The 23,968-nt window shown below is 33.3% G+C and overlaps 1 protein-coding gene across 1 annotated transcript; it reads right to left on the bottom strand.

The window, feature by feature from the left end:
* Window positions 1-13,331: 13,331 nt before the first annotated feature.
* On the bottom strand, window positions 13,332-17,231 carry LOC145583223 (calcium-dependent protein kinase 20-like). Its single transcript, XM_081640408.1, has 7 exons — window positions 16,115-17,231; window positions 15,277-15,544; window positions 15,026-15,178; window positions 14,780-14,895; window positions 14,508-14,675; window positions 13,955-14,185; window positions 13,332-13,854 (listed from the first exon to the last, which is right to left on the bottom strand). The coding sequence occupies exons 1-7, from the start codon at window positions 16,610-16,612 to the stop codon at window positions 13,699-13,701; spliced, it is 1,590 nt and encodes a 529-aa protein (XP_081496534.1). The 5' UTR covers window positions 16,613-17,231; the 3' UTR covers window positions 13,332-13,698.
* Between the last annotated feature and the right edge of the window lie 6,737 nt (window positions 17,232-23,968).

Genomic DNA, 23,968 nt, shown 5'->3' with positions numbered 1-23,968 from the left:
AACACGGTTACTTGAAATATAGGGTTTATACTCGATTATATTGAATTTTGGCTCTATTTTTGCTGAAGTTGTGTACTCGATTTCAACAAGGTACGATCTCTTTTTCACCTTTTCTAATTGTTTTCATACTACATAGATTTTAGGATTTCAATTGTAAATGAACTTAGTGTGAATATTCTTTTTTTTTTTTTTTTATTGCTATCTTTTGCACAAATTATAGAATTAGAAGCATATTTTTGAATCACAAATTTATGGGTTTTTTATTTATTTATTTATTTATTATTTTTTTTTTTTATTGCTATTTTTTGTACGAATATTAGAAATAGAATTAGGGTGATGTGGGTTGCATTGTGAATTTGTGATAGAGTGAATTCTGATGACTAGGTAGGATGTTGTAAACCTTGTAATTGAAGCTTGGGTGTTAATATGGCAGAGTACATTTTCATTTGTAGGTAGATTGGATTCAAATAATTTTTCACTAGTCTAGTTGGGATCTTGAATCTTTGGTCCTTCCATATGAAGGGGATTTCGTTGTTTTCGGCTCTGTATTTTTATACAAATTAGTTGAGTTACTTAACTATATATATAAAACTACCTTAAGGCCCATGCCATGCACAAGAAGTCTAATATTTTTTAAGAAAATTAAGTATATCCAATAAATAAAATTTGATTAAACATATATACACATCAAATATATAGAAATAATTATGTCATAATCTATATTAATTGGCAAAGCCAAAAATTAAACGAAAATGGATTTTTTTGGCTACCCATACTTGAGGTTTTTTTGAGGCAAGGTTTGCTTTGATAAACATCAAAAATTAACCAAACAACAGACTAAAATCTCCACTAAAACTATTAGCAAAAGTGCACAACACACACACACACAAAAAGAAAATGTCAATTGTCACTACGTATGGTACGGTGTGTGTTTCAGTATGCAGATCATTTATGAATGTTGAATTTAATAATTTTATCATCTCAATTAAGTGTCTCGGCAAAAGATAATATTTTTTTGCTTTTACTAAGATATTGATTTTTTAATAATTACTTAATTTATAAAAAAAAATTGATTGATATTTTATATTTCCCTAGATTTAGACATATGATATAATTGTCAAACACAACATTTATTTTATAATTATAATATACTCTATAAATCCTTAATTTGTGATAATATATACGTAGTAGTAAAATTTCAGAAACAAAATTGTAATTAATTTGAATATATAGTTATATTGAAATTGAAATAAAATATTAGCTAGAGGTATTTGAAAAAAATAAATAAGTGATGTTTGAAGTAACTTTTTTAACATTTATAATATGATCGAATCAATGTATTATTATGTTTTTGGCAAAATTTAATAATACTCCATTTAAAAAATATTTAAAAAGTAGTTGGAATAATTATTTAGGTAAATGTGTATGAAAAATAATGAATACCATGTAAAAAGAATATACCACTTAAAAAAAAGTAAAAAGAATATATATTTGTCATAAAAATAATATAAAAGATATGAAAAGATATTATTACAGAATCAAATATTAGCAAAAAAAAAATAAGGGTTCAAAAGAGTAGGGGAGTTTTGAAGGGAAAAAATAGCACCAAGATGTGACACGTATCACTCCCGGTGTCTGTTTTAATATTAAGTTATTGATTGACTAAAAATCATTGGATTTACATTTTCTACTTAAGATCATGGTGATAAATAGGTCCACAACAAAAATCATCCAAAATGTCTTACTAGTCTATAGCTTGTTTGTTGTGGGCTCCCCCAAAATGGGTCTATGCTGGGTAATTTTTACCTTCCATTGCTCCATTCACACAAATTTATTCATGTATTAGCACTTCTTGTCTATATGTGAGCTTTATAAAGAATAGGTTTCAACTTGTGTAATAAGGGTTACTTTTTAATATTGTTTTAGCTCTTTTAACATAGACCTTTTGATACCCAAAAGAATAAGTTCTTATCATTCATCAGTAGTTAGCACTGAAGGTAGAAGTAGAGCTCATTCCATATAGTTGGCCCTTGCTCAAGTATATATATATGGTTTCCCAATCCTTATGGAATATTTTGTCCCGATTCTTGCACTACTCCTAATCATCAATCAAATTTGAGAAGTAATTCAGGCTATAAACACTACCATAAAATAGGGAATAGAGATTGCCTCAGAGGCGCTCTTCTGAGGGGGTGCCCTATAAAGTCTATAGAGGTGCCTCTTGTAGGTGTTCTCTATATTCATGGATATAGAGCGCCTATCTAAGATAACAGTTCTCTATTCCATGTATAAAATAAAAAAGAAAGGAGCAAAAGAGAGCAGTCATCTCAAGATAGGCGCTCTATATCCACATAAATAGAGAGCGCCTACCTTAGATGACAGTTCTCTTTTTCTTTATGTTTTTTTAAAATAATAATAATAATAATAATAATAATAATAATAATAATAATAATAATAATCATCCGTAATAATAAATAATAAAAGAAAATAATGAAACAACAATCACATATTACATACATTAATTAACTTTGAATTTGATTAAGAATGACAAAGATACAATTAAGCAATAATACACATGGTACTTCCTCATTTGATCATATACTCAACGAACTGCACCTTGTGTATTTCATCCTTCAAGTATCATTAATCCTGTGGGAAAAAAAAAACATAATATTTGGAAATACGCATATAATATGAATCAATTGCCCAGATGCTTAAAATTACATAGTCCAATTTCAATAAATAAATAAAAAATACATATATTATTAATTTTTTTTTAAAGAAAAGTCTAAAAAATTAATTTGAAGAACAATAATTTGGGGGTTTTAAGATGAAAATAGAGAGAAATTAAAATCTCTAATAAATATATCAGGGTGGATATGTATACCTTTAGTGAAACTATAACAAAATTTAGATCTAAGCATGCAGACCACTTCTGTGGAGGAAAAACTCTTAAGCCGCTTCAATGGAAATGGCTGTCAGTTCGTTCCACTATCCCGCCTTCACTGCTAGTCACATCGTCGGCTGCCATCTTACTCAAAACTCAGTCCAAGTTTGCTCCACTCCTTATACCAGGAAAAATAAAAATCCAACATTAAAATGTGAAAAATAGAAATAAAGTGTGAAATTGCAAATCAACAGACTTAATTGTTTTAATTAGTGTTGACAATGATATTTTAAAGTTATTTTAAGATTGTGGTTAAATTATTGGCTTAATTGTTGCAGTGAAGCAATATTTGTTACCTTTGTCGTTGTGATTAGCATTGTTTAGCACCATTATGATTTGCAAGTGAAGTAAATTCATGAGAAAAGTTCTGCTTTTATCTCCTTTGCTGGTATAGCATTAAGATGATGTATATTGTGGATTCTAAACACTTCCATCTCACCTTTCTTTCCACCACGAGAAAATGAGGGTTTTTTTTTTTTCAATGTGCCAATAAACTGATTGTAATGACATACAATTTACTTTTGAGGGGCAGTATTTGAACCCTTAATCTGACATGTGCTCATGCTCTCTTTTTTATGTAGAACTACCTCTGCTGTAAGTACCCTGTAATATTTTCTCCCACCCCCAAGTTACCCTCTAATATCATTAGAAAAACTGTTGAAGAGGTACTTTTTTTTTTGAAACAAGTTGAAGAGGTACTTTAATTCTTCTATAACATGGAAAATATGCTGATGACATATTTTTGTCACATCTTTTTATATAATGTTATCTTGTAAGTGGTGGACTTTCCCTTGTTATCTGAAAAAAACATAATATCCATGTGGTTTTTCTATAGACTTTCTGGCTGGAAGATCATCAAGGAGTGGTTATTCGTCGTTCTGGAGTCTAGTTGCAACAGGTGACGTACTATTGTAACAAGTGTTGGGCTATCTGATACTGTGGAAAGAGTAGTGAAGCACCCTCTGTTCTAGCTGGTCGTTGGTGGTGCTAGTGCTCATCGTAGCTGCTGGTGCGAGTGATTATCGTTGCTGGTGGTGCCAAATGCCATGCTTAACGATGCTTCTTGTGTGATAGATGTTGTAATGTAGTATATATGTATTCAAAGCCTTGTAAATTCAAAAATTTTGATGAAATTGTAATATTACAATAATTTATTAATGAAATATTCAAGTTTATATATGTAAGCGTTTGTGTATTGTTTAAAGAGAAAAATTTTAGGAAAAAAATTATTATTTTTTGGCATAAAAAGAAGTATGGACTCGGTCATTAGCCACAGGAATATTTGTGGTGACAATGTTTATTAGCCACGGTAAAATTTGTGGTAAATCATTTGTTAGCCACCTTAATATTTATGGAAAGTGAATTTGTTTTCCACGTGAATACACGTGGCATAAAATATTAAATTTGCCACAAATCCATTTTCCCGTGGCAAATTTCTAGCCACGACCTCTTGTGCCACGGGAGTAAATTTTGAAATTTTTGTGGCTAAATTACATAGCCACGGGAATTTTAAACTTGTGCCACGATTTTACTCATGGCACAAAGGTCAATTTGTTGTATTGCACATATCGATACATTTTTGTTACGTAAAATGTAGCACTTACGTCATTTTTTTGCTAATTCCGAGCTCAATTGGGGTCCTTAAGGGCTAAAATGGCCCTTAAAACCTTAACCGAATATTTTTTGACATGTAAACCGAAGAAGAAGTTAAATCGAGCTGTAATTTACAATTTATGAGAACTTTTAGGTTGCTATTTGTAATTTTTTTTAAATGGCTGCAATTGACAAATTTTCCTACATTTATCTACGTATATAATTGTACTATACTATACTTTTGTGATTGATTATCGTATTGACGTGTTTGTGTTAGTTACTAATCTTATACGTACTCCCTCCATTCCAAATATAGTTGCTACTTCTTGAATATCATCTTTCTTGTTGTAGAGAAATATGACATCATCTATTATTTTTTACGGCAAGCTTTATTGTATAGGAAGTATGTTGTTTATGAGTGTTAACCAAGAATGAACAGCTATCACCTTACATCAATGATAGAGAAGCAAGTAAATTAGATTACTCGATATAGATTTAATTGGAACGAAATTGTGGGAATGTCAAAGTTCCAACTTGTTCCTTTAATGTCTTTTTTTTTGTTTTTTTTTTTTAAAATTTTTTTTTTAATTTAACATGTTTATTATCAATAGAGGGTACAAAATGACTAATGTTTGAATACCAATATTTAAGGATTATCCTCTGTGTCTTACAAGTATAAGCCGTGAATACGTACTGTAAAGGTTATTTATCCACCTGCATCAGTCTTCCATTAAAGAATACTATGAAATCCACTAGTAATACCAACTTATGTGTGCATTATAGCCCACTAGATTGTTGATATCCCAAAAGCCATCAAGGCCTTGTATTTCAAATTAAGTTCAAATCATTATAACAATATAAGTTTATTTCTACAAAAACAAATTAATTTCAGATTTTATAAGCTTAGTTATATTGATAAATAGTTTTGACAATTGGTCTAAGACCAGACCTGACCAAATGAACCCGATTAAAAACCACCAAAAATGTAAGATTCAAGGTTTGGAGACCGGGTTTGGATCGGAAATTAAGCCAAAAATCTAAGTTCACCACCCAAAGACAAGACCGATCTTCTTCAATTGGACCTAAATCGAACCAGATCGAATTTAGAATTCCATATCTTAAAATATATTTACAATGTCGAAAGAAAAATAAGGTAAAATATAAAATGTATGATTGTTTAATGCTTATTTTAAATGTTCAACATAAAATAACTCATAATATAAAACTCCATCCATCTCTATTTGTTTGCCCCATTGTCAAAATGTGGGTCAATCTTTGATAACTTTGACCATAAATTCTCATTGTTCTATCAAATGAAATATAGTCATGTGGGATATTTTTGGTTCATCTCATTATAATTTTAATTTATATTAACTTTTTATAATTTTTACGCGTATGAAAATTGAGAAATAAACGCTTTAACACATATATTGGAGATCGCGTAAATTCAAATGGGGCACAAATGAAGGGACAGAGGGAGTACTTTGTAAAGTTTTTGCATGTTGATGTAAGAATCAATATAAAGGTTTTTATTCATTAATTTAAATAAAAATCAGCTCACTCATAGATCAATTTTTAACGGGTTTTGGATTGGACCAGAACGAAGAACAAAATTCAAAATTTCTCGTAGTTCTCTTGTGTCTGATGCAAGCTGTTTTTTTACGCTCCTATTTGACACACTCACAAAGAAGTTTTATTACACCTGTTTGTATAATATAAGTTCTGACAAAATAAATCAAATAAAATGATAGAGCATAAAACATATTCCTAGGCCTCAACCATCATTTTAAGCTTTTTGTTGAGTTGATTAACTAACATGGTATCATAGCCAACGTGACATAGAGGTCATTGGTTCGAATCTCACCCACTCCTCTTTCAAAGTGGAATTAATTCGCGTTGGGTATGGGAGGGTTTGTGATGCATCCACACATTTCAAGTCCTAAGAGTCTTTCTTATGACCTTTCATGTGAGGGGGAGTGATAGATCAGAGTATAAAATATATTCCCGGGCTTCAGAAATATATTTTATACTCTATCATAAAAAATTCCTAAAGTTTGAAGATGATCAACAAAAGTTGTAGTGAAGCATTCACTGTTTGGCTAAAAAATCTATTAACTTATACTAAAAGCGAATAACAAATGACACTTGTTATGATCTTGTGAAACATTTTCCCACTTTTATTTTATTTTTTATTTTTTATTTTTTTGCAAAACCTTTAGGTAAACTATTTGTACCTTATGAGTTTGACAATCATAATTCATATATACCCAAATAAAATACTCCCTCTATTACATATTACTCGCAATAATTATTAAAAATGGCCGTTACATATTACTTGCAACAAACCAAAATTTTTCCTTATATAGTAAGTTTTTTTTGTGTGATTTTACAAAATTACCCTTACTTTTTTTTTTTTTTTAAAATACCCTAATTAAACTACTGATTTTATATTATTAAATTAAACCTAACATTGATTAACTTAACCATTTTCACCAAAATCATCACCTTCCATCTAAATTCAACCACCTTCCATATAAATTCATCATCACTTATATTGGCAACCACCACCAGGCCACCACTACCATCGATCTCCACTCTATCTTCACTGGCAACCACCACCACCACCACTACCACTGCAACCTTCTATGGCGACCGCTACCATTGCCGAAAGTCACCGTCGTTGTGTTCTTCCTTGTCGCCGCTTTCGTTTTCCATCTCTTCCTTTTGTTATTGTTTCTTCATTGTTGCTAAAGCTCAAATTTAAAGGTTTTATTGACCAATTAAAGCTTTAATTTTTCAGATATGACTTTTTCTGGGTTCGAATTCCATGGGTTCGAATTTGGTGGATCGTTGGTGGTTCGACTTTGGTGCCGGGTTGGTGGTTTTCAGGGTTTGAATTCGTGGGTTGGTGGTTCGAATTTTCTAGGTTCGTTGGTTGTTTGGTTGGTGGTTTGAATTTTCTGGGTTCATGGTTCGAATTTTCAAGATTGGTGGTTCGAGTTTTTCTGGGTATGGTGGTTCAATTTTCTGGGTACAGTGGTTCGAAGTTTCTGGGTTGGTGGTTCGGATTTTCTGGGTTCGAATTTTCTAGGTACGGTGGTTCGATTTTCTGGGCACGTGGTTTGAATTTTTCTGGGTACAATGGTTCAATTTTCTGGGTACGGTGGTTCGAATTTTCTGGGTTGCTAGGTGTGGTGGTTCGAATTTTCTGGCTTGCTAGGTAGTGGTGGTGGTACGGTGCTAGGTGGTGGTGGTGCTAGGTGGTGTCGGTTGCGTGGTGCTAGGTGGTTGTGTTTGATTTTGTTTTTTGTTTTTGTTTTTATTTATTTATTTATTTATTTTTAAAGTTGGATTAATACTAAACACATATTCTTATTTTTCATTAATTACACTTAATATCTTTTGCCTAGGAGTCCGCAATGCTCATGTTTGTTGCGAGTAATACATAACGAAGGAAATATTTGTACTTATCTTTTATGTACTTTATATTTTATAATTTTTTTGTCAAAAATATTTAAGAATCGTGCATTGCATGGGATTTTAACCCAGTAGCTTAAGTATTTTTTTTTTATTTTTTATTTTTTTTACGAAAGCTTAAATATATTCTTAAGGCTATTTGATTCACCTTATTTTTGCTTATCTTATCTGATCTGAATGTCAAATTTGACCAAACTTTAACCTTAAATATACGATAATATATATGGAAAAAATATATCAAATGGGGTCTTGTTAGATTCGTAATAATGTGAATTTTATTAATATGTGATTTCTATAATTTTTTTGATTACGGAATTAAAGATATTTAGTGATAAAAAACCGCACATAAAACGATGATCTAATCTGAACTTATTTTTTCTGATCTGATCTGAACTTATTTTTTCTTAAATAAGTAAAAATAAGGTGAACTAAACAAAGCCTTAGGCCCTGTTCTCATCAGATTATTTTCTATTTAGTTCAGTTCAATTCAACTCTAATAAGTTCAGTTTATTTCAGTTCAGTTCAACTCTAATAAGTTCAGTTCAATTCAATTCAATTCAGTTCAGCTCAGCTCAGTTTAATCAATAAGAACAGGTTCTTGTTCATTTTTTGTTCATTTTTGTAAGCTTTGGGTCTTAGATGCTAGGCTTTGTGTCTTACAAATTTGGGTTTGGAGCCCAACTAAATAACTATAGGCTTTAGGATCTCATAATTCCTTCTTCGGTTCTCATATTTATATTTTCACGTCTAAAATTTTGAGCTAAAAGTTGTGGGTCCAAAATGAATAAACATAGGTTCAGTACTTTAGTTGACCGCGTTAAGCAATAAGGCCATAAAACCCATAAATATTGAATGCTTAATCAGATTTATTATTATTATTATTATTTTTTTAATTTTTTTTTCTTTTTTTACCAAACAAAGTACTACCTTCGGAACACATTATATATAACTTTGAAACTCTCACGGAACCCAAGATAAAATATCATAATAGTTCTGAATTATAGAGTAGGTAATTAAGGGTAGGAGAGAGAATGAAGATAATTAACCACCACCACCAACAAAAGTCACCCCACTAGGCTACCACTATAGAACCACCGCAGCCTCATCAACACGACTTCCACTCACCCCTAAACCACCGCAAAACTAACCCAAAACCGCCACCACTCAACTTGAACCACTGCAAAACTAACCCAAAACCACCACCACTCAACTTGAACCACCGCAAAACCACCTTACTCACTTGAAACCACCCCTGAACCAATCCGAAACCACCCCCAACTCACGCGAAACCACCCTTGCCAACCCAAAACCACCCTACTCACCTGAAACCACCCCTGAACCAACCCAAAACCACCCTACTCACCCGAAACCACCCCTGAACCAACTCGAAACCACCCCCAACTCACCCCAAAACACCGAAAATCATCTCCAATTCACCTCGAACCCACCCTTACTCACCCTAACCACCCTGAACCCACACCACCGCTACGCGACCTAGTCCTGTCGAACCCACCCCGAAAACCCCCAAAACCAGCCAAAACGTTCCACCACTAACCCTGATCTACTCGAACCTACCCCAAATACCTCGTAAACCACCCAATACAAGCCCAACCACCCCTAAACCATCAGATCTGAAGATTTGATTAAGAGAAGAAGAGAGAGAGGGGATCCGACCCTTGCGACAGAGAGAGAACGAACGCGCTGGAGAGAGAGAATGAGAGCGCACACGATGTTGAAGGTGGTGGTGGCCGGTGACGTTAAAGGTGGTGGTCGGAGGGCTTGTGAACAATGAAGTTGAATGGGTTTTGTGAGTTTAGGTTGATTGGATTTTGTTTTGGGTGAATTGAATTTGGTGAGAAGAATTACGTTAATTAAGATTCTTATGAATTCTGATCTAATTGTTTAATTTTGTTTATGATATTTTGAGTAAGGGTATTTGAGAAATTTCATTAAAAAAAATTTACTAAAAAAGGAAAGAATGGGAAAGTTGCATCTAATGTGAAAATTCCATTTTTGGCAAAAGTTGTATATAATATGTTCCGGAGGTAGTATAACTTTTTTGACCCACACACAAAGTATAACTTTGACCAAACATACTATTGGAACGATTTCCCTAAAAATTGCTTAAAGGTAAATTTATTCCCTATATATATCGGTTTAAAAACTTATTCCCACGATATTGTCCACGTGGGATTGGTTAGAGCTTTATAATTTTTTTTTTCTTTTTTTGGTTTCAACATAGAACCACTGAACCGGTTCTATACATTAAAACCGCTAACACCATTTGCAGTTCTAATAGACAAAAGGAAGTGAAAAAGAAATTATATGTGATATTATTTAATTATTAGAACCGCTAATGGTGTTAGCGATTTTAATGTATAAAACCGCTATTACCATTAGCGGATCTATGTTTAACTATGAAGCTCTAATCAATCTTACGTAGACAACATTATGAGAATAACTTTTTAAACCAATGCATATAGGGAATAAATTTATGTTTGAGCAATATTTAGGGAAATCGTTGCATACTATTGCTATAAAAAATTCTCGCACCAATTTGTGTAAAATAAAGTATGTTTTTTCACTTCGCCTTTTTATACAAATTTAATGAGCACGTCATATGAAATAGAATGATATAATACCCTCTCTATTGCATCTTATAACATGAGAGACATCTACAATGTTGTGAGTATATTTTTGTAGTCAAATAGCAATTCAGTTACATGATCAACACTTATGTTCTACTCTATAAACTCATAAAGTATGTCACTTTGTAAAACTAATAAGATCTTTTTTTTGCTCTTTTTAGGAACAAAGACAACAACATACATTTTATTTAGCTAGTCATCAATGACATTGGTATTGACTAGATTCAGCCTCACATGAACCGCCCATAAAATTAACAACTAAGCTAGATGACATTATCAAGTGTGTCAAGTTCATGCTCGTTAGGATATCTGTGTGGCCTAGATCTGACAATTCTGACCTTGACCCAATGATCCGACCCGAATGACCCAAAATTGACCCAAAACCATTAACTCAAAATTAACCCGACCCGACCCATACAAGACTTAAAAATGGAGTTGACCCGATCCTGACCTGACCCAAAATTGATCCGAAGTATTTGATCCAAACAAACCCAATATCCAAAATTGACTCGAAGAGACCTAATATTCAAAATATCCCGAACTAAAATTACTTTATAATTGAACTAAAAATGTCTGGTACCAAAAATAATTCAAATTTGTCATCTTCAACCGTAGCTAAGCTCATAAACCGATTTGATAGTTCTTATTATAACAATAACAAAATATAAAATTATTGATTTGAATTTGATCCACAAATGAAAAACCTGAACATGACTTGACCTGATTTTGACTCGACTCGAATATGACCCGAAAAAGGTCTGACTCAAAATGACCCGACTCGAAAGCCGACCTAAATTATACCCAAAATCTGAAATGACCCGATCCAAAATTGACTCGACCCATACTCGACCCGAACGACCCATTTGCCATGTCTATTGTGGCCAATTAAGACTCAACTGTATTTTTGGTCATTACTAGATTCTTTTCGGTGGATAATATTGAGCAAGGTGCTCTTTCCAACCTTATTGCATGCCCTTCGAATGAATATCTAGTCCCCGCTTACATGCAACCCTTCCTCATACGTTTTCTAGGTTGTGGTCACTTGTTATGAGTCTTGTCCAATATTATGATCATAATTATTACTCTTATAATGCCAACCAACTAGAAAGTTGTCCTTTTCTTTTCCTTTTTAGGTAGGAAGCAAGCATCTAACGTGATGACAAGAGTCGAATCAAGGTGAGCTCTTCTCAAAAATTACGTAGTCGAATCAACGTATTAAAATTTTACATCTGCGATTCTAGTTATTGAAGTGTCGTCATAATCTTTTGAGATATCTACACATTTCACATTGATCACCAAAATCATCTTAGGTACTACAATTATTACCAGTTATATAGAGCTATTTTATTCGTTCTCTAGAATCCGAAATCGGTGAAAGCAACTCTAGTAGAAAGATGGATTTAAATTCCCTTAAGCAAAGGGGGACCTTCTACCGGGGCCATTTGGGATCTGGTCCCCGGTACATTAATTAGTTTATGAATTTAAAGAACTAATTTCAATTTTAAAATATTAGGATATAGGGGATTAGTTTTAAGCAAGAGGTAAAAGAGATACAAATTCTAGCCCCTCTAATATTTTTGGTCAAGATCCGCCAATGCCCTTAAAAAACAAGATTTTAGTGAAATGGAGACAGGAGTTCACACAATGACACAAGTACACAACAAGCTAGGGTTAAAGCAGTGCTTAATAAAGCAGTGCTTCATACTCCGTACTCTTTTTACTATACTCTTTTGACAAAAATCATGAAGATGCATCCCTATACTCTTTTTACTATAGCAAAAGGTTTACTTATAATTTAAAGGTCCTTGAAATTGCTAGAATTGCATTCAAGCATGCTTGACTCTCACGGTTAATACTTGTACACAAAAGTTGCTACTGTATCGAACTGAATCACCAAAAGTTAAATTCTTTTCTTAGGAGTCATCAAAGTTTCATGAATAAGTGATACCAAAGATCGCCACAAGTTTTAATCACCTCTCTATGTACTACTTTTATCTTAAGACATAAGATTCGAGCCTTAAGAACACAATTACGTCAGAAAGGAGACTATTTCTCTACTTAAAAATTAACACACCTCAAATCCACATTAATCGAAGTATAGAAGCTTCATACCAAAATAGAAAGAATATTTTATTTTATTTTATTTTTAAAATCAACTTTATTGTACAGTTGGATCATTGGATGATTAATGCCTATAAATATACAACTACATAATTAAGAAGCCAACCTTGAAGCCAACTCACAAAAGAATAAAGTTGGGATGACTTGCAAGTTACAAAAGTTCAAGTGGAGTCCTATCACTAAACCAATAGTCAAAAACAGTAACCCTCCAAACTTGAATAGATCATTTATATATAATAGATTACTCCCATATTTATTCTACTCTAATGAGCTACAATTTACATGTGCACCATTATTAAGCTCAACAATATAATAAACAAAGTAATGTAATGATATGATTAATATATCGCCAATGCCGAGCCAACACGTTTATATTGAAATTTCAACATATCTTTGTCAATTTCATAATTCCAACTGCACAATGCCAGGTCTTGTGTTGCTGAAGATTTCCTGTTAGATTGCTTCATCAAATCTATTTAAAAAATGATATAATTGACATATCTATATAACTAGGATATCTACAAAGTATGGGGCAATTTATATCATTAAAAACCAGGATGATGAATTAATATGATTTGTGATTTTTGAGAAATTACATGTATTTACACCGAAAAATGGAGATTTTTTTCGAATTTGCATGAATAATACTTTCAGCACAATCTCCCCCCTCCTCCCTTACAAGAAAAATGGGGAAAAGAAGAAGAAAAACGCTCACTCGATATTCTCTTCCACAAAAAAATGAGAACACCAAAACATATGTTTTGTATGTCAGGCACGCCCTAGGCTTCATAAGGGCTTATCGCGATCTTCCAAAAACAGAGGGGAATCTCAATTCATGAAAGCAAAACAACACTAACAAGAATGTAAGAACTTGAAGAAAACCAAAAGCTCTTCTAATAACCACACCAAGGGTTATCTTCCCTCATTAGCCGATTGCAATGAACCATCCTTAATTAACTTCAAGCTGAGATTATTAAATCGTTCTCGTGAATACTGCCTTGAGGCTTTCCTCCAATCTGTTCCGGCTTTCATCATTGCAGCAAACTCATCATAACTTATTCGTCCATCCTACATTCATGGCAACAAAAGATTAAGCAAAGATTCTTACTGATTAAGCATATTCATATTGTTGCTGCTTTCTACTAAAAAGATGAACAAATTTACAAACCTTATCTGTATCGACGTCTCTCATAATGGCATTTATAACTTCTTCGCTATTGTCATCAAGTTCGTCAGCTAGAGAATGCCTCAACTCCTCTATCTCAATATAACCATTTCTATTCTGATCAAAAAACAGGAAAGCTTTCTGCAAATGCTCATCATTGCCCATTTTCCTTAGATGAACAGCTATTGCTACAAACTCTCCATAATTCAAGAATCCATCTTTATCTACATCACCCTGCATGATATTCATGATAATTGTCCAATGAGTACAGCAATAACATGATTTGCATGATTATCTAATTAGAAGAAACCTTGTGAGTGGGGAGTGGACTAGTGGAGTGTATGTTATTCTCCACATGTTAAAAATCTTAGAAAAAATCCAACGATTGGTAAACGTTGCATAAATATGGGAAATTTCAGATGTATTAGTTGTAACCGAAGTGTTGAGTCTAGAATCGCTTCTGAAGCAAAATTTAGAGCACCAAGAGAAATGTGTGCATGGTGCAAGGTTATCAATTAGGCCAAAGTTTTTTAGCAAAAAGAGTTGCAGTACTTACAGCATCCATTAGAATGTGGAGATCTGCTTCTGAAATCTGATGACCAAGCTTATGCAATCCGGATTTTAGTTCATCAATTCCAATTTTCCCCCTCTTCCCAGTGTCCATCAATGCGAATCCTTCCTTGATTCCAGCAACTTCCTCCACTGACAAATGTTCGGCAATAACCTGTAATTATTCAGTAATTAGATCAGTTAATATATACACACGTCTTAAGAAAGAATCTTGATCGAATATGTGAAGTGCCAGGTTTCATTCAGTAGAAGCATTACCCTTAGTGCTCTTTTCTTGAGCTTATTCATCACAGAAAACTGTTTAAGTCTAGCTTTCACTGTTTCACCCAAAGAAACATTAGGTGCCTTTTTGATGTTCTGCAACCAAGGATGATCTGCAACAAGAATAGCAAAGGCTTAAGTTATCACATTGATCATAATTGAAAGATTTATATGTAGCTAATATGTGCAAGGCATTAAGAAGAAACATGTTTTAGATGAATAAGAATGGATTTGAGACATTACCTAAAACTTGCTGAGCAGTAAGTCGGCGAGCAGGATCAGGATCAAGCATCTTTTTCACAAGATCTTTTGCATTATCAGAAACTCTAGGCCAAGGATCTCTCTTGAAATCTAATACAGACCTAATAATTGCTTGTGCTACTCCTTGCTCAGTTTCTGGTAAACAACAAAATTAACACAAAAAAATTTAGACAATTTCCTATGGTAGTTATAAGCTTGAAATAAGAAAACTGAGTGTTAATTCTGTTTCCAACCTGCCCAAAAAGGTGGAACACCACATAGCAAAATGTAAAGGATAACTCCGGCACTCCAAATATCTACTTCAGGGCCGTAATTCCTTTTAAGAACTTCAGGGGCCATATAGTATGGGCTCCCCACGATTTCGTTAAATCTTTCTCCAGGAGTGAAAAATACTGAGAGTCCAAAGTCAATTGCTTTCAAAGGGGCTGTTTCCTTCTTATTTCCGAAAAGGAAGTTCTCGGGTTTCAGGTCACGATGCATCACACCGTGCTTGTGGCATGCCTGATATACACATCATAAACATATTAGAGTTGATTATTAATTAGCCAACAAGAGCTTAATCCACATGATGATCAATAGAAAATGCAGTCAGAAACTACTACAAAACCACAAAAGTTTCTCCTCTTCTATCTCCAAGACTAATAGTCTTCAAAAACTCGATACACATGAAGGTCAACTTAATTAAGAAGTCCTCTTAATTTCGAAAGTCTTACAATTCTAAACAAGGAGTCTTCAAACTAGATGATCGTATGATCAAAGCGCATTGATAAACAATTAAACACTATATAGATTGTACAAGCATCCTAGTTGTCAATTCATCAAAATTAGTCAAATTTTTTTAACATCAAACATTCTTCATTTTAACTTGAATTTAAGTTCATCAAAAACCATAATCAACATAGCATATATAAGCAGCATGTCATTCTAAACCAAATTTGAACAAGTCTAAACTACCAATAAAAGATCAAATTCCTAGCTCACAAGTACATAAAAGAAAAAAAAACAATATGTCAATATACCATGATCAAAATTCAAAACACCATAAAATTCAAAGTTGCAACAAATTTTCACCTGAACAACTTCAACAATGGTTTTCATAACAATAGCAGCCGCCCTTTCGGTATAATGCCCCCTCGAAACAATTCGATCAAACAACTCGCCTCCTTCACACAATTCCATGACTAAATGGACAGCATAATCATCCTCATAAGTATCCTTAAGGGTCACAATATTAGGGTGTTTAGGCATATGCCTCATAATCTCAACTTCCCTCCTAACATCCTCAATATCAATTGCAGTTCTAAGCTTCTTTTTCGATATCTTTTTACAAGCATAAACTTCTGCAGTTAATTTATCAGTACATAAATATGTTATACCAAATTCACCTCTACCAAGCTCTCTACCTAGTTCATAATTCTCCTCAATATTATTTCCTGTTGGTTCTTTCAAAACTACCAATTTTGAACCTCCATATTTGTATTCAGTTGCAAATGGGTTTTCCTTCGTTTTTTTCCCTCTTTTTTTCTCAACTTCTTCACCCCCATTTGGCCTGATACAGCAATTCCCCATTTATGATCAACGAAATTAGAAATACCCAGAAAAATTGCAACTTATCCCAGAAAAATTCAATAATTTCGGGTCAAAATGATCTAACAAAAAATCCCAATCCAGGAACTTGAAAACCCAGAAAAATATGAATTCGATCAATTGAAAAGGGTTTTGAATTATAGAAATTCCCGGTAAAATAATTTATAATGATTTTGAAGGGAAGCAAAGAAAATTCAATGAAATTAAGAATGAAGAATATTTGTACAACAAAAAAATAGAAATGCGGATCTCAAAAATACAACCTGGAATTCTTCCCCCCAATAAATAATCAAAAAAATTGTTGAAATTTAGAAGAAAATACCCAGAAAAAATAATGTGTGTTTTTCTAGAAGAAAGAAAAAGAAAAAAAAAAAAAAAAGTCTAGAAATGAGGTAATGGAAATGTGGATAAACCTGTAAATGAAAAAATGGAGAATTTTATAGGAAATTTGATTTGATAATTAGGACTGACAGGAAGAAGGTGGTTGGTAGGAGAGAGAAAGTAACGAAAGAAAGAAGAAATTTGGTTAATTAAATAAAAAAAAAAGGAAAAGGAAGAGAAGTCATCTGTAAAATGTGAGAAGTGGTCAGCACTCAAGAGAGGTCAAACCCCTCCCAACGCCCTACCTCTCCGACCACCTCTTTTTTCTCTAGATACTCTCTCTCCTCTTTATGAGGGGTAGCACTATTCATAAGCGCTAACTGTTAAAAATAGTCCCTTTAGAATTTGGTAAAATTAAGGTAAAACTAAGGGTCTGTTCTCATACGTTTATTTTCAGTTCAGCTCTAATCAGTTCAGTTCAATTCAGTTCAGTTTAGTTCAGTTCAGTTCAGTTCAGTTTATGTCTAATGATATTGCTAATGATATAAAGTCAAATTTCATTCTTTTAATCTCTTATTACAACAACGACAATAATAATAATAATAATAATAATAATAATAACAATAATAATAATAATAACAATAATAATAATAATTAATAATAACATTGTATTAATTAGAATAATAAAGAGAGTGGTATACAGTTGGGGGGGGGGGGGGTTGGCTCTGTTTAATTTCGTTCCAACTTTTTATTTTATTTTTCTTTTTTTTAATTGTGATAATTTTTTTACAAAGTGTTTTGTGTTCTTTTGTCATAATAATATTTAATTTTTTAATTAAATGGTATATGTTTTTAAAATGTTTTGGGGTTTCATCTTTTTAATATATTATCCATAAATATTTTAATTATATAGTATATTTTTCTTAAATATTTTAATATGTATATTTATATATACACATATGTATAATAATAAATAATCAAGATCACTAATCCATAGTTAAAAATCACTAATTAATAAGTTCAGTTCAGTTCAGCTCAGCTCAGTTCAGTCAATGAGAACAAGCCCTAACTCGTATCTAATTGATCGATTTCTTACCTTGTACTCCGTATTGGTTGTATAGTTAATGAGCTAACCTTGGTGTATTGGAAATGAGTATACCTTATTTTCTCAAAAAAAATTGAGTATACCTTACGGGATCGATCTTCTTGTCATATTCATTCCAAATCAATATTAGGAACATTCTAAGGGTGATCTTTACCCTTTTCTCTCACTTTTAGAGTATTAAAACCAGCAAATAATGGATTTGTTAAACCTAATATTGTATAGCTAATGGGCCAATGTTACCGGCCCTAAACTCTTGTTTTAGGTTGTATATATATACTTTTTCATAACTTTATACAGTAATGCAACTAAGGAAAATCAATTATTGACATGATATTGGAGCCTCTACATTCTTAACCCTAAAAACTTTTTTTTTTGGCCTAATTTCTTGTTTTAGGTTGTATACTTGTATATATATACTGTTCATACAGTAATACAACTTAGGAAATTAAATTCATAACAGGATTAAAACATATTGTGAGGGTTTATGTTTGATCAGAGTTTATTTATTTTTTTAATTTTTTTTTTACCTAAAAAAATTGCATTATATAGCTGTATATGATATATATGTATTCCTTCCATTTAAGGGTTGATATACCTTTGAACCTTGATATTAGAGGTTTAATCGATACCGGAGATTTTTTAAGGGTGGGAATCCCTTGCCCCAAAGGTGGAGGAGGATGAACCAAGCTTGGTACATCCATCCTTTCAATCTTAAAGAAAAAAGCGGAAAGAACATAACAGTGTTTTGTAAAGAACATTCAGCTTTTCAATCTTTAAATGAATTATTTGTTCCATAATTGAAGATTTATTATAATTATTTTTCATATTAATAGGATCTCAATTTAGAAATCTGTAATATCTCCACTGATATTTTTACTTGTTTGAATTCTTTAGAGAGAGAAATAGAAAACTTAGAGAGAGAAATTCTACCAATAAAAGATGACGCTACGCATTTAGATCGAGTTTTGTCGTGCTTTTGACCATTGTTTTGTTAATGGAGTGATTGAGAATGAAGGTGAATATGTGGATTTGTAAATAAAAGATTGAATGTAATTTTGTATTTATTTTTCATTAATTATGTAATTTTAGATTTGAATTAGAATATTTTGCAATCATAAAATTCATTGTTTATTTGATATTTGATGAATTTGGATGTTGAATTTGAGATAATGTGACAAAGGTTGAAGATCATGTTCTTTATAAAATAGTGTCATGTTCATTGTTAATAATAGCTCTGAAATCAAAGTTGAGTTAATATAGACGCTCAGAAATTATCATGTTTATTACATTTTTTTTGGTGTTTAAAGAGCCACAAGGGCGAGGATGAGAATCGATCTCAGGATCTCTTGAAATCAAGAGGGAAGTTCTAAACCACTTGAGCTATCCCTTAGTCTCACGTTTATTACATTTTAACAATATGTTCTTTTCACTTTAGATATGTGTTCATTACAATTCTATGACATGTTGTTTTAACTTTGACTAAATGTGTTTTTTTTTTTACACTTCTATACTATGTACTTTCCGTTGTGTGTGTGTGTGGTGTGTGTGTGTGTGTTTGTAGAACTGATGTACCATGCGCATCCACGAACCACTTATTGCCCCTTTACTTTCAAAGTGTTTTAACTTGTCAATGCTGGATTAAAATTAAATCGTAAGATTTGTATAAAGAGTTGCATGTGAAAATAAAAAAGAAATAATAATAATAATAATAATAATAATAATAATAATAATAATAATAATAATAATAATAATCTGGAACAAGATTTGGCATTCGAATGTTCTTCCGAGAGTAAAATTTTTATTTTGGAGGGCTTGTAGAGGAATCTTACCTACCTCAAAAGGGTTTAGTAGGAGAATTCAAGATCGAGATGCGATGTGTAGTGTTTGTGAAGCAATGGAGGATACCGAGTTGCACTGTCTGGTAGAATGTGTGATTGCTAAATTAATTTGGGAGGAGAGTGAGCTGAAGGAGAAGGTGGGAGGTACGTTTCGTGATTTTAAGGACATGGCAATGTCATGTCTTGAAAGTCTTCCTGGTTCTGATCATGGTTTGTTTATTTATCACGACTTGTTGGGCTATTTGGAATGCGAAAATTGCTGGATTTTCGAGGGTGAGGGCTGTTATCCCAAGTGATAGAGTATAAAACATATTCTTGAGCCTCAACCATCAGTTGAAGTTTTTGGTTAAGTTGATCCACTAATAACATGGTATCGGAGACAGCGTGACACAAAGGTCACGGGTTCGAATCTCATCCACCCCCCCCCCCACTTTCAAGTGGAATATTAAGCGCAGGGTATGAGGAGGCTCCATGTTGCATCCATACTTCTAGCCCAACGAGCTCTTGTGTGAGGAGGCGTGATAGAGTATAAAACATATTCTTGGGCCTTAATCATAAGTTTAACCTGTTGGTTAAGTTGTCTACTAACACTAAGAAATAGTTGGAGTATGTAAAGAAGACCATGGGTGAGCTTGCTAGGGAGGGGTCAGGGACGACTTATGGGGGTAGAAGGGTGCAATAGCGTTGGAAGCCACCTCCAGCTGGGTTTTTAAAGCTGAATGTCGATGGAGGAGTGAGGGAGGGGCTGGGATCTTCTGCCGGTGCTGTGCTGTGGGGAGCGGAGGGTGCAACTTTGCTGGTTGCCTCATGGATGCTCGAAGACAAATGGGAGCCTAGCATAGTAGAAGCGAAGGCCAAACTGTTGGGTTTGCAAGCTGCTGTTGATTTTGGTGCGAGAAGAATTGTGGTGGAGAGTGATTGTTTAGGGGTTTTGAATGCAATCAAGGCACACGAGAGAGGTGATAGTAGTCTTCATTTAATTTTTGATGATATTTATAATTAATCCATTCTTTTGAGTTTGTTTCGTGGAGTTTACTCGTGGGGAGGGGAATAATGTCGCACGAGTTAGCTTATTGTTTTCCGTGGGTGCCGGGTAGTAGAGTTTGGTTGTCGAATTTCCCTGATTGTATTGTTCCTTTTTTGGATTATAATCTCCCTACTAATGAATGAGTAGCCTCTTGGGCTATGTTTTTAAATATTATTAATAATAATAATAATAATAATAATGCAATACTTTGTAAAAATTATTCAAAATTTTGAGAGTACAAAATTTCATATGGATTTGGTTTACATAAATATTTATTTTGATCAAAGTACTTATATTGAATCAAATTTCGTATGGATCTGCTGTATTAGGAAGGTTCCTCTATCCTAGATTGCTCTGGCTCATTGGTTTGCTATCGTGCTCGTGAACAATAATTTTTGTGCAAGATTTTCAAGTAGTTTTTGTTTTTTTTGTTTTTCACAGTTCCTCTTGTCAAAAACTAAACTAAAATAAATTAAAAACTTAACAATTATATTGCTGAAATCTATATGTTTAATGTTTTTAGTTACTCTTTGTTGTAATGTGAAAATACTTTTAAAGTATAAATAAATTAATAAAAGGGTCACTTATGCATCAGTTACTTGTAATTTTATGTAATTAACTTTGAATTACCTTTTTTCACCTTTTTTTTTTCATTGCTATAACTTAAAAAATGAAGACAAAAAATGGTAACTCCAACATGGTTACTTAAAATTAGTAACTTCAAAACGTAAAATAAAGGATCATTTATTCATTTATAGAGCATAATGTTGTTTAATATATATGGAGAGAAACCAAGAAAATTGAGTACACTAGGAATAATAGTGGAAAATTGAAGTGAAATACTTCTTATATTTAAAGCATTTAAAATGTCCCTTATCTTATTGATGTTCTAATATTCTCACCAATTTAGTGAGAGTGAGGGATAGCTCAAGTGATTAGAGCTCTCCTTCCACTTCGATGTGATATTGAGATTGATTCTCATTACTAGCCCTTGTGGCTCTCTACACACACACACATACACACACACACACACACACACACACACACACACACACACACACAAAAGAAAAAAAAAAGGCATGTTCTGTTCAGCTTAATTTCAGTTCATCTCCAATCAGTTCAGTCAGTTCCTAATTTCCTTCTCTCATAAACAATTCATTTCAACTCTATTCAGTTCATTTATTTTCAGTAAATCGGAACAAGCCCTATGTACCACATGTGATTTATATTTTGATGTTGTATCACCTGTATAGATGTGTATGTCATCTTAGAAGTTAATTGAATGACATTACTTAAAACATATGTTTCCTTATTCTAAAACGATAGAATCAACTTGATGGTATTACGAAGAGTGAGAGAAAGTTCTAGTGATAAAGTTCTTCCTCTGTTTTCATTTTTCAATTCCCCTCCAATGGAAGGGGATCCATCATCACCGATGCTTGATGTTATAGATAGTAATACTGTTAGTAAAGATTCTAAGCTTCTTAGTTTTAGGGAGGTCGTTGCCACCTCTTCAGAATGGTTCAAGCAGGCGAGAAATATTGTAATTGCATCAAAAGCATGGGAAGATCAGGAGGATATAGCTCCGGATGGTAATTTAGCGGTTCAATTCAGCAAGGATACTCTTTCAAGGCTGCGTCAGCCTTAGACTATGACTCTAATGGGTAAGGCTGTTGGCATCAATGTCAGGCAGGAATTTATGGCCAAGCGAGCTCAAATAATGTGGAAAATTAAGGGCAATCTGGAAACCATTGATCTAGGAAAGAGTATCTTTTTATTCAGGTTTTCCTTGTAGGATGATTATGAATGAGCTTTGTTTGGAGGGCTGTGGTTTATTTTAGATCATTATCTCATGCTTACTCAATGGAGGCCTAACTTTCGTCCAAATTGATCTTCTTTTGAATCAATGGCGGTTTGGATTAGATTCCCTGAATTACCAGTCGAGTACTATGATAAATCAGCTTTGTTTGAAATAGCAAGTGTGGTAGCGAAGCCAATAAGGGTGGATTATGCCACTGATAAGCTTTCTAGAGGGAGATATGCAAGGGTGTGCGTGGAAATTGATCTACAAACTCCCTTAGTAACTAAGGTGTGGGTAGGTGGCGCGTGGCAACAAGTTATGTACGATAACTTTACCTCTCTTTGCTTTACTTGCGGCAGGATTGGAAACGTTTCAACTAAGTGTTCGGTCTTGAGTGACGGCATCAAAGGAAAGCAACATTAAACCTCTTCTGTATTAGAGCCTTTGACACTTATTATTAAGAATGGTATAACCTTGAATACTAATTTGGAGTTAGCTGCTTCAAAGGATTTGGGTCAGTCTTCCACAATTGGTACTGAAAAGGTATTGTTTCTTTTGGGCCGGCCCAGTCAAATGGGTTACATATGGAAAAGGATGAGTTGGACTCTTATGGTCCATGGACCATGGTTACTAATAGAAGAAAATATAAAAAAAGTCAATATCAGTCCAACTGTTGGTCCTCTAAAAAATAACAATTCCAAAACTCCTCGTTTTGATCATAAAAGGGGGCCCTTCAAATTCAAAATGGTTAAGGAAACCTTCTGTGAATGGAGCTTCTATAGAAACAACAAAAAAACTCTTCACATCCCCCTCGATTTCCGCGCTTGCTCTTAATGATAGTTCTAATATTCCTTTTCAGTAAGCAAAAAATCTTTTGGCTTCTCCATCTTCCCATTGTCAACATGTAAAAGATATTGCTCAACATGTGTCACAAATGGTGGTTGATGACTCCACTCTTTCTCTTGTTACTCAGCCTTCTGATTGTTCTCCTTCTATTTGTCTTGAAAAAAGTCAGGTCACAATCACACAAAATCTTGCCCCTATTTTGCATGCTATAGAAAACTCAAATGGAGAACAAGGACAACAACTCCGATCAACCTCAGAATCCTAAACACGAATTACCCATATCCACCGATCAATCATCCCTCAAACCGTGGGAATCCAGGAATGTGATGCCGATAACGGGGTATCAAAAATGGAAATCACCCCCTCCGCCATCACCGCCGAGGAAGGTGACTCTTGGCCT

Source organism: Chenopodium album, chromosome 15 (genome assembly GCF_948465745.1).
Source record: "Chenopodium album chromosome 15, dcCheAlbu1.1, whole genome shotgun sequence".
In the NCBI taxonomy this organism is placed as follows: Eukaryota; Viridiplantae; Streptophyta; class Magnoliopsida; order Caryophyllales; family Amaranthaceae; genus Chenopodium; species Chenopodium album.
Note: the sequence above shows the minus strand (reverse complement) of the source record. Positions and strands in the feature narration are given on the sequence as shown.

What these genes read in the sequence shown, in the direction of transcription:
- LOC145583223 (XM_081640408.1), bottom strand. Translation starts at nt 16,612, where the DNA reads ATGGGGAATTGCTGTATCAGGCCAAATGGGGGTGAAGAAGTTGAGAAA. An exon ending in TGTTCCACCTTTTTGGGCAG is followed by an intron (nt 15,179 to 15,276) that starts GTTGGAAACAGA and finishes GTTGTTTACCAG; the next exon opens with AAACTGAGCAAGGAGTAGCA. An exon ending in TCCACATTCTAATGGATGCT is followed by an intron (nt 14,186 to 14,507) that starts GTAAGTACTGCA and finishes AATATCATGCAG; the next exon opens with GGTGATGTAGATAAAGATGG.